A 12,251-nucleotide genomic window follows, 5' to 3' on the forward strand; every position below is an offset into this window, starting at 1 on the left:
TTGTCCCAGGTAGACCGGAGGGCCAACTGAAGAGGGCGGGTGTGAAACTGGGCATAAGGCACAGTTCCCATGACCGCCGCCATGACATTCGTGAAGACCCTGGTAACTGACACCAGGCTGAACTGGAGTGCCATGAACTGGTAATGGTGCTCATGTATCGCAAACCGAAGGAACAGCCGATGCTGTACACACAGAAACGTGCAGGTAAGCATCCTGAATGCCCACAGAGCAAAGTTAATCTCCCTGCTCCATGGAGGGGATCACCAAGTGCAAGGACTCTGTTCTGAAGAGGCGAATTCGAAGGTGGCAATTCAACTGTTCAAGGTCTAAGATCGGGCGTGGAGAAACGTCTTTTCTCGGGACAATGAAGAGGTTCGAGCAGAACCCAGAAAAACCGTTCGTGCCAAGGAACGGGTACAATGACACCTGAGCTTAGGCAGGGACGAGACGGCTTTGGGAACCCATGAGAGGGTTGAATTGACGGGACGGGGAAATGTCTCCCTGGGGGCAAGAAAAAGCCCAATCTTGTAGCCGGGTGTAACGATCTCCCTGACCCAGGCATCGTCGACCGCCGACAACCAAGTCTCCGTGAAAAGAAGAAACTTACCTTCCACCCTGGAAGGATTCCCAGGTAAGGATGACCTGTCATTAGAGGAGGATCTGTGATAGGGGGTCCGGAGGACTTAGAGAGACGGGTCCTAGGCCTCCGACGAGGAATAGCTTGAAGGAAGGCTTCTTTCTTTCCCCTTGTGCAGGAGAACGATCCTGCTGGAAAAAAACGCCAGAGGAATGGCAGAGAGGTGCTTTTACCTCTGGTGGCGTCAGATGTAATCTGGACCAGCTTGGTCCCAAAGAGCCTGGATTCCTTTAACAGCAGGCCAGTGCTAGATCTGCTAGCTCTCCTAGCTCCTCTGTAGGAGTCGCCCTAATGCCCCGGCGAAGTATTTTGGTCCAGGCCAGTATGGCTTTCAGCACTCAAGTGGAGGCGAAATTAGGTCAGAGAGAAGTGCATGAAGCCTCTAAGGCCGATACAATTAAAGCCACAATCTGTCTGTCCGTAGCGTCCTTGAGAGACGCCACATCAGGACTGGACGGAACTGTTTGAGAGGCTAAGCGTGAAAAAAGGCGGATCCACCTTAGGGGAATCGGACCATATATGCTGACAAGGTCTGCAATGTGTTCAAACTGTAAAGCGCTGCAGAATATGTTAGCGCTATATAAAAATAACATTTTACCCGTTTGAAAGAAACGGAGACGTCCTGAGCAGCCGCCTGCTTCGTTTATATTTCGAGATTTTGAACGATAGCCGATATAAAGCTATCTACCATGTCCAGCGGCCCAAAAGTCTAATCCACAACCGAGTCAGACTGACTGAAAAGCTACTTTCGACCCGACGTCCGCCTCCGAGGAGGGGGAACGGGTAGAGAGGGGCATTCTGGATGCCGCAGAGGGGCCCGGTGAACTGGATGAGGAGCTAGACAGAGTCCGCTTCCTTGATCTTTTCCTGATCTGTCCCTGTGGAAGTCGTGGTCGGGTGCATGCGAATCACTATGGGAGGAGTACTGGTGGCTGCAGACAGATGCAGCATACATTCCAGGACTTGTACCAGGGACTGTGAATTTATTTTAGTCAGGTCTGAGACCGACTGAGACATGGCAACAGCCCACTCCGGAGGGAGGAGAGTGCTTTCATCCCGGAAATTGCATACTCTGTCTGGCTGGAGACCGGCTGGGACATGGCAACAGCCCACTCCGGAGGGAGGGGAGTGCCGTCCTCCCGACCAGATGCCGAGGGACCTGGGCTCGCTTCCCTTGTTCCGTACCAGATATGTCCTTGTGATCATCACGGACAGGTGCATGCGAAGCACCCTGAAGGGTGTTCGGAGCACTGGTGGCAGACCGATGCAAAAGACGCTCCAGGACCTGGGTCGTGGATTATGAAACTTCTGTCAGGTTGGATATCGACTGAGACATGGCAGCAGCCCACTCCGGAGGGAGGAGAGTGCTCTCGTCCCGGGCATTAGGGACTTTTGTTGGTGGAAGAGCTGCAGTACGGGCATAAATAACGCAGACTGGTCAGAGAGCCACTGCTTTTATACAGATGGTGGCCAAAGGGAGAGACGAAGACTACTGTCGGGGATAGATAAGCCCCTATAAGGTAGAAAAAACAACCAGCCTGGGCTGGTCCTACCTGAAACTAGAGATGGCGCTGTCATTGCTAAGGCTGCAGTGTCTCCCAGATCCAATGCTGGATAGAGATGGGTGCCTGCTGAGCCCGCTGGGATGCACGAATCTTCGTCCGTTGTTACAGACAGAGACACACCGCCTGCTGTGCCCTCTAAGTCCTGAGGCAGATGGTGACAAGACGGTGCACAAATCTACAAATAGTGCATGATCACAAACTTGCAGGCATTGAGACGCTGTACTGGGGTCGTGTCTCAGGTGACAGGGAGAGGGCTAGAGAGGCACACTCACTGATTAGTCAAATAAACGCGGCCATCGGGAGGGGGCGTGGCTAAGCCCAAGGCGCACGCCGATTGGCCTGGTAATGTGCAGGGCGTGCACTGATTGGCCGAGGGTCACTGACTGGCCTGAGGCCGGTAAGAGGGCGTGGCTATGTGGAGACCGGGAGAGAAGGCCACCAAAGCCGGGGGCTCAATTAGCAGAACCAGATAAGCTGTGCCATCTCAGGCTAATGTGCCGGACGGCGAAAAACACGGAAAAGTGTCCCTCCTAATGGCTGACACGGCGGGGGGCGCCAGTAGTGACCGGATCGGGGGAGCCAGGGAGAGAGAGGTACAGTGTCCCGCTGCGGAGCGGTGGGCGTGATCCGGCCGGAGCTGTGCTGGGAGGAGTGTCCTGGACCTAGCCAAGATTATCTGACTCGGCGCCGCCTCCCATCGGGCAGGAAAAAGCCCGAAGGATGAACGCTGCGGTCTGATAGGCTGACAAGCAGATGAGGCGTGTGCGACCTGCAAATGGCCCAATCGCCGGTGGTGACGCGCAGATAGGGGGGCGTGCCCGGCGCTGGAAAAGTCGAGCTAATATGGCACACCAGAGGGGGCGTATCTGGCACAGGAGATGGCTAGGGCAGACTAAACACGCCAAGCGGGGGCGTGTCTGGTCGATGAGGGTGGCTGATAGGAGACATGACGGGGGGGGGGGGGGGGGGGGGCGTGCTCCTGATGTAAAATGGCCGAAGGGAAGAAGAAAGTCTGCAAAATGCTGGGACCGCGCGCAATGAGAAAAAAAGGTGCGAAAATTGAACTGAGGTGGAGCGGAGAGGAAAGTGGCCTATCTACAGCGGGAACCAATACACCGGTAAATGGGGGAGCTGCTGCCGGGGGGAGCCGCAGCGGGAGAGGGGGAGAAGGGGCCCGCTGGCTTACCACCTACTTGAATCCGGCTCCTTTTGATAGATGAAGATCGCATCAGGAGCCCTCGGAAGTGAGAGGGGCCTGGGAATGAAGATCCTCCTTCCCGCACCGTCTCCGGACCGTGCAGAAGACGGCGTCAACCCCTTACCAGAAGGGGTAAGGCCACCACCGGTGACCACAGTCTTCCTCTCAGCCCTCTCCGAGGAGAGGGGTGAGGAGGGGATAAGGCAAGGACTGGAAACCAAGAGTCACCCTGAAACACCCCAAAGGGGGACAGGGGACAAAGTCCTGCCAGCGGGTCCGAGAGTGGGCGATACCATACTGCTCTCTCGGTCGCTTAAATGTGGGAAAACAGGGTGAGAAATCTGCACCCTGTTACCCGACGAGCTGTATCTGAGAAACAAAGGGAAAAGGATAACTAAATTCACACAGAAACCTGTGAAAGAAAAAACACTGCGGATCTGGTGTTAGATTCAGGTCCGCCTCCTACAGACACTAAGCTTAAACGGAGGTACTTCCTGCCTGTCGGTGAGTGTATGCTACGGAGGAGGAGCCAGTTTTACTTTATTTGCATAGTGTCAGCCTCCTAGCGACAGCAGCATACACCCATGGTTACCTGTGTCCCCCATTAAAGCGATAGAAATCCTTTTGCATTACAGGCAGCACATCCATAGTGTCTTCACGTTTGTGTGACCCTTACAAACCGGACAGTGGAACTTCCTTTAAGGCCCCGTCTCACATAACGAGATCGTTAGCGAGATCGCTGAAACGTCACAGGTTTTGTGACGCAACAGCGATCTCGCCAGCAATCTCGCTATGTGTGACACATAGCGGAGACTGGCCCCCCCCACTGGATATAGCTGATCGTGCTCGAATGTCCTAAACCATTTTTTGATCGTTGTGGTCCCGCTGGCCCGCATGCATCGCTTTGTTTGACGCCGACGAGTGACCTTGCTGGTGACGCAGAACTCAGGGACGCAGATGTGAGCCATCAGAACAGCTGCTGTGTGACAAGGTCCCAACGACTGCCGAGGTTGTTATACGGATCGCTGAATCGTTGCGGTGTCCGTTGAGTAGATCTGCCTGTTTGACAGCTACTAGCGACCATGTAGCCACGCACCAGCGATCCATACCAGGTCGTATCGCTGTTGGGATCGCTGGAGCGTCGCTTAATGTAACGGGAAATGTCAAAGACAGCACTTGCATCAGCGGGAGTCTGTGAACCTGAAACCCCCCCAATCACTAAAACAAAGACCCTGCCAATATGGAGTCCTGTGCCTCTCTCTGAGCTTCAGCTTTGCCATTTCTGAATGTCTGAGCTACTTATGACAGACAGATCACTTTCATTGAAGGACCCACACTGTCACTTACCATTTTCCACAAAGATGTACAGAAGAATGGCCCTGATTTTATCATAGTTGTCCAAGTCCTTATTTAGCAATACTGGCAGCAGGACACGCATGTGTTCCCTCACCTTCTGCCCCTCTGCATCCGTTCCCAGTGCAAGATCCTAAAAATATAGTTCCAGTATGAATCACAGAATACTATACACCAGCGCACAATATTTATAGGAGGCAATACATCAAAGAACAACCAATTTAAATAATCTACTTTTGCATTACTTCATGAACTGACACATTTCCACCTTTACTAAGAAACATTTACTGGTCAAGTGTGTGCGCACCGGCTAGGACTGCTGCTGCCATAGATTGACAGCAGCATATAAATGGTTGAGAGCAACTATTGGAGCTCAGCTCTAGCCATTGCAGTTAGAGATGGATGCTGGCTATGTAGCATAGCCAGCATATATAGCCTCCACACTTGCGGACCACAACACAGGACATATAGTTACGCCCATACACATGAAGGGGTTAAAGGGAACCTGTCACCAGGTTTGGCAGATACGAGTTACGGCCATCGCCTTTCAGGGCTTAGCTACAGCATTCTATAATGCTATATATCTGCCCCTGATCCGAGCTGTAAGAGAAGAAAAATAACTTACACTCACTTGCTGGGCGGTCTGGTCAGAAGGGTGTCGCTCTTCTTGGTCCGACGCCTCCCATCTTCTTGTGATGTCGTCCTCCTGCTTCATCCATACAGTTTCCCTGGCATGGTGCTCCTGTGCAGGCGTACTTCTTTGCTCTGTTGAGGGCAGAGCATAGTCCTGCAATGTGCAGGCGCTCAGCCTATCTGACCTTTCCGGGCACTTGCGCACTGCAATACTTTGCTCTGACCTCAACAGGGCAGATAAGTACGCCTGCGCAGGAGCGCGGTGCCGAGGAAACGGTGTGGATGATGCAGGGACGTGTCATCCACATGAACCAAACAGGAGGGAAGCATCGCAAAATAGGAGGCGGAGGACCAAGAAGAGTGACTCCCCTCGGACCGGACCGCCCTGCAGGTGAGTATAATAAAAGTTATATTTCAGTTCTTCCAGATCGTGTTGCGGGCAGATATACAGCATTGTAGAATGCTGTATATCAGGCCTGAAAGGCGGTGGCCGCATCTTATATCGGCCAAACCTGGTTACAGGTTTCTTTTAAATATATTTTATTTTATATATTTGTGTCTCGTGTCATCATATTTTGGGAGTCAACTTTTTTTTGCAGTGATAGCAATTTTTTAATAAACTTTAATGGATTTAAAATGTAAGGTAATTATTTTTTATTTGTAATACCATACCATGAAATACTCCTGCACTGCATTATATTATTCTGGGGCAGGGCCTAAAAACACATCACAATGGCTTGAGATGTCTGTTAGGCTTCTGGCTGCAATGTCAAATCATCCGAAAGATGCCATCATGATCCATAGCGTCTTAGTGGTCGGCATCCCAAGTGTTGCAGCATGTTGTCGGCAGCTGTATATTACCTCTCAGGCATATCTACATTCCTCTCATTTTACACCCTAAACTGTACAGTGCAGTGTAAGAAGGTGCTGGGAAAGCTGCACGTGTGATTTGGTCAGCATCACACACACTAAATGCTTGCTTACTTGTTCAACTTTGCAAAGCTTCTCCAAGTTTCCTTTGAACTTCTGCATACAATCCTCTGCAAGGTTAAGATGTAACGCTTGCTGGAAAACAAAACAAAAATTAAACAAGGGAGCAGTCCTAGTCATCTACTATAACAATTACCACTTCTGAAATCAGCAACATAACACTTCAGAATGCTTCAGTACAGAACGGTTTTCTAAAACAGAGAATATTGATATCTGTCCCATTCCAATTTCCAAACTCCAGGCCCGATTCATCAACGCTTTCACACCAAAAATTCTTTGGTGCCTAGGCTTTGAAAAGTCGCAAAAGGTCAAGTTTTGATACTTTTGGTGACGAAATGGGCGAAGCTGCAGCAGGAAGGGAACATACAGTGCCTTGCGAAAGTATTCGGCCCCGTGGAACTTTTCAACCTTTTCCCACATATCATGCTACAAACAGATACCAAATGTAAATTTTTGTTGAAGAATCAACACCATGTGGAACACATCATCCGAAAAAGGGGCAAATGGAAGCCAAGTCCTAAAAAATCTCAAATTTTTATTATGGTATTATTTAAAAAAAAATTTCATTAAATAAGAAAATCAATAAGTACATAAAACATGAGGACACTGCAACATAAAAAGGTACCGCTGCACCATGACGGTAAATAGCATAAATGACTGAAGAAAATAAACATCCCAATAGGAATTGATATTTACATATACAGATAAATTATGCCCAAAAAGCTGAGGTTTATTTCCACATGTATATAAAAAAAATCCTGTGATTTAAATAAAGATACAATGACAGTATTCAACAGTATTCATTGTGTGAGCTTTAAAATATCAAGGCATAAAAAAGTGCAGAGTGCAAGGATATGTAAACAGTCAGTAAATAATGCTTGCTAGTGCAGTGTATAGGGATAATTATCCCCGGGATGCATGCTGAAACATCAGAGTAGACAAAGAAGGTAAGAGGCTCAAGTGCCATAAGTGAACAGGTTAATGAATGCATATTACCTCAGTGGTGTAGGCAGGAGAACCCCCAACACGTGTTTCGCATTGGCTTTTTCAAGGGGCAATGTGAAACACATGTTTCCACACGTATTTCTTTTATATACATATGGAAATAAACCTCTGCTTTTTGCGCAGTATTTTTTGGGCATAATTTATATGTAAATATCAATTCATATCAATTGGGATGTTTATTTTCTTCAGTCATTTATGCTGTTTACCGTCATGGTGCAGCGGTACCTTTTTTTTTTTGCAGTGTCCTCATGTTTTATGTACTTATTTAATGAAATTTTTTTTTCAAATAATACCATAATAAAAATTTGAGATTTTTTAGGACTTGGCTTCCATTTGCCCCTTTTTCAGATGATTTATATTTGAAGGTGTCTCCTAGGCATTTTCTCATTAGGAATTACCATGTGAAACACAATTGTGAAGTTGAACGAAATTTATTGGTTATTTTAAATTTTTGTGGAAATGCAAAAACTGAAAAGTGGGGCGTGCAATAGCCCAAACTAAGAATATATCACCCGTTCATGAGCTTACCCATAGTGAGTCCGGACCTTGCTAGCACCCCCAGACCCCTGATGCACGTTTCGCGTATTTAGCTTTATCAAAGCTTGAGGATTCTTTTCACCCAGCTTTCCCAGGTCTATTTATATATGTCTTTTCGACCTTTCATCTGCCACCTACCTACCTTCATGTTTCCTCCATTTAATTGTATTGTGTCTATATGGATTTATGTATGATGTGCTTTTATTCTTATTGTGCAATACATTTTGGTAATTTTTGTCCATATTTGTGGCTTGTTGCTACTCCATTCTGTTTTGGGTTGTTAGTCTATATATCTGGAGTACTCCGCTTTATCTTGAATCTTGTATTAGAGTGGGGAGAGCTTGACACTAATATGCTCTTGACCCAGTTACTCCATTGGTGTTTTTTGATTATTGTTTCAATATTAATCTAATGTCTATGGTTGCCTTTAGTCTCTTACAGAAGGCACCCAGCTTTCCAGTATGTAGCTTTAATTGGGATTAAACCAAACCCAGATCCATACATCATAGAGTGAGATGCGATTCGTCACTCCAGAACACACATTTACACTGCTCTATGGTCAAGTGTTGGTCAGCTTTACACCACTCTGGCCAATGCTTTGCATTGTGTGCATGATGATCCTAGGTTTTCCTGCTGCCGTGTGACCATGAAACTCCAAGTCAAGAAGCTGAACACACGTCTGAGTGCGATACCTGCACATGTTCGGTCTAGAACTCTATAGAGACTAATGGAACATAGAATTGGCGATTTTTACATGCCACATTTGTTTGACAAAGAAAAAGAGAAAGCTGCTTACACAAAATATAACATTTTTATTTTACCTAAAAAGAATTAAAAGTGCAAAAAATGCACAAAGACAGGCAACAGGAGCAGTTACAATAAGGGCATGTTCACACAAGGCTTTTTTTAGGCAAATTTTCAGCTGCATTTTACAGTACCAGCGAAGTCTGCGATTTCAGAAAAATGATAATAACTTACAGGTAATTTGATTTTCCAGAGCCATGACAGCACCACACATGCGAGATGGTATCCGCCCCCAGGAAACCTGTAGCTGAGATAAAAGAAGGGGGCGCCACCTCTGTCCCCAATTTTTTTTCAGAGTATGCAAGGTAACCGCCTTTTTCAGTTCACATATATGTTATATGACAAAGTTACTAATATCCACCTTTTTTTTTTTTTTTAAATATTTTTTATTATTTTCTCACACAGATAGATATATAAACATTTTTTGGTGCACCACACAACAATCACCAAGATAGGGCGGGAATCAATGCGGTACTGTCATGGCTCTGGAAAAATTACCGGTAAGTAATTATCATTTTTTCCCTTCCCCATGACAGCACCGCACAAGAGAGGAAGAGACTCCTAGGGTAGTCACCAGCAGATAACACCTTTCTCCCAAAGGCAAGATTTGAGAGCCCCAGGGCTACTCTATAGTGCCAGAAGAAAGTGGATGGTGAAGACCATACTGCTGCTTTACAAATCTGTTCTACAGATTCATTTGCCCTTTCAGCCCTGGATGTGGCTATGGCTCTTGTAGAGTGGGCGGTTATACCCAGTGGGGGTGTCTGACCTGAAGAAGAGTAAGCCAGTGCAATACCCATACATAGCCAAGGTGAAATGGTTGATTTTGAAACTTTTTTACCCGTTTGTCCCCCTGGAAGGAGACAAAAAGGGCTGATGACTGTCGCCATGACTTTGAGGCTTCTATGTATTGAAGCAGGCAACGTCTGACATCTAGACAATGGAAGGTTTGCTCTCCCTGGGATTTAGGGTTTGTACAAAATGAGGGAAAAATTATTTCCTGGTCCCTGTGGAATTTGTAATTAACCTTCGGTAGGAAGGCTGGGTCAGCTTTTATGATTACTCGGTCATCCAGAAAGGTAGTGTATGGGGGATTTACAGATATAGCCTGCAGCTCACAGACATGCCGAGCTGAAGTCAGGGCTACCAGGAGTACTGTTTTTAATGTTAGCGCCTTTACTGAGATGGAAGTAATAGGCTCAAAAGGAGAAGATGTTAGGGCATTTAAAACTAAAATTTAGATCCCAGGGAGCTACCTTAGCCAGTAAATTCGAGGGCATGGTTGTGAAGGAGGCTCGAATGATCCTATAGACCCAGGGGTGGTCGGAAAGTTTTTAATCAAACAACGCACCCAGGGCAGATACCTGCACCTTTAGGGTGCTTGTAGACAACCCTTTTTCTAGCCCTTTTTGGAGGAATTGTAGGATCTCTTTTATTGGGACTTCCTGGGTTGTTTTGGATAACTGCCGGCCTGTGAACTGTAAGAATTTTTCCCAAATTTTTTGGTATTTGCGAGAGGTTACCTCTTTCCTGCTAGTGAGCAGGGTGGTCACCAACGGAGCTGAGAAACCTTTTGCTAGAAGGAGTCCCCTCTCAAGTTCCATGCCGTGAGATGGAGTCTGTGAACTCGAGGATGCTCCACTGGGCCCTGGTATAGAAGATTCGAGATATCTGGGAGGATCCATGGGTCCGAGATAGACATGCGTCTGAGCCAGGTGAACCATGCCCTTTTTGGCCAGAAGGGCGCGACAAGGATTATTCGAGTTTTGTCCTCCCGAATCTTTTTTAAGACTATCGGGATCAATGGGATCGGGGGAAACGCATAGGCTAGATGAAACCTCCAGCGGTGTAGTAGTGCATCCACCCCTTCTGGGCGTTCTCTTGGGTTTAGAGAATAGAACCTGTTTACTTTCCGATTATCTCTTGTAGCAAACAGGTCTACCTCCGGCGTGCCCCAGGCGGCACAGATTTCCCCAAATATTTTGTGATTTAGGGACCATTCTCACTGGTGCAACACATGACGGCTTAAAAAAAAAAAAAAAAAAAAAAAAAATCGGCTAGACGATTGTCTGTCCCCTTCAAATGTGTACCCGACAAGGACGAGGTTGTTTTCTGCCCAAATAATAATAATTCATAATTCCCTGGCCTCTGCCATCAGGGTTGCTGACCTTGTACCCCCTTGCCGGTTTATGTAGGCTATGGCCGTGTTGTTGTCGGATAATATTGCGACATGCTTCCCTTGAACTATTTCTTTTACTTGAAGAAGGGCCTGCCTTACAGCTGCCAATTCTTTTAGATTTGAGGATGCTGTCCTCATTGAGGGCTCCCATTGGTTCTGTAGGATTTGTTCTCCTACGTGTGCCCCCCAACCCATTGGACTTGCATCCGTGGTTAGCAACACCGCGTTTTGAATGGTCCAGGGTATTGCTCCGTTTAAGTTTTCGGTGCTCAGCCACCATTTTAATGATCCTGAACTTGAGGTGAGAGGATGATCTTCCGATTTAAGTTGTAAGGATCCCTCCCTTGTTCGGGTAGGATCTGCCACTGTTGTTCTCTTGTGTGGACTTGTGCCCACTGGACCGCTGGGATTGTTGCTGTCAAGGTACCCAGGAGAGACATTGCCTCTCTTATTGATATGGCTTGACCGGGTTGTATCTGTTTGTACCTTTTGTTGGATAGCCCCAATTTTTCTTTTTGGGAGAATGCATTGTTGCTTTATTGAATTCAATTGAATTCCGAGGAATTCCCGTGTCTGAACTGGAGATAATCTGGACTTTTTTAGATTATCCAGCCTAGCCTGGTTAATATTTCCAGAACCTCCGTGACCACCTTCTTGCAATTTTCTTCGTTGTTTGCCACGACAAGGAAATCGTCCAAATAGGGCACTAATAGTATGTTCTTTCTTCTTACAAAGGATGCTACTTCCGCGATAATTTTTGTAAAATATACGAGGGGCTACGGACACCCCGAAGGGGAGGCACTGATATTGGAGATGAGTGGGGATTTGAGCAATCTCCACTACCAACCTTAGGTATTGCTGATGTTCCCCCCACATTGGCACATGGTAATAGGCGTCGGTGAGATCTATTACTGCCATGTAGCAGCCCGGGTCGAGTAACTTCACTGCTGACCTTAAGGTCTCCATTTTGAACTTTTCTGTTCTGATATATTGGTTCAAGGCTTTCAGGTTGAATGTTGTTCTTAGTGACCCATCTGGTTTTGGCGTAAGGAACAGAGTGCTGTAGAACCCTTTCCCTATTTGATGGTATGGTACCCTTATTAGTACTTCCTTTTATATGAGGGGTTGAACCTCCTTTTCTAGCTTGGCATGATTCTTTTTGGCCACCTGGGTCATTTTTATTCGCTGCGGAGGAAGGCTCAGAAAGTTTAGTCGCAGACCTTCGGATAACAGATCGGTTACCAACTTTGAGGCGGGTAATGCTATCCACTGATGAACAAAAAACCGGAGCCTTCCCCCCACCGGTATTCTGGCGTCATTGTTTGGTATCAGATTTCGGGGTGGCCTTAC

The 12,251-nt window shown here is 47.1% G+C and overlaps 1 protein-coding gene across 2 annotated transcripts in view; it reads right to left on the reverse strand.

The window, feature by feature from the left end:
* STXBP3 (syntaxin binding protein 3) overlaps positions 1-12,251 on the reverse strand; it is a 152,364-nt gene that overhangs the window by 30,326 nt on the left and 109,787 nt on the right. For both annotated transcript variants that reach the window (XM_073582860.1, XM_073582861.1), the window contains exons 13-14: positions 6,371-6,451; positions 4,748-4,886 (exon numbers count right to left, since the gene is read on the reverse strand). In XM_073582860.1, the coding sequence (XP_073438961.1) occupies positions 4,748-4,886; positions 6,371-6,451 (220 nt within the window). The remainder of the gene's footprint in view (positions 1-4,747; positions 4,887-6,370; positions 6,452-12,251) is intronic.

This window comes from Dendrobates tinctorius, unplaced genomic scaffold, assembly GCF_039654945.1.
Source record: "Dendrobates tinctorius isolate UK_male_01 unplaced genomic scaffold, ASM3965494v1 ptg000074l, whole genome shotgun sequence".
In the NCBI taxonomy this organism is placed as follows: Eukaryota; Metazoa; Chordata; class Amphibia; order Anura; family Dendrobatidae; genus Dendrobates; species Dendrobates tinctorius.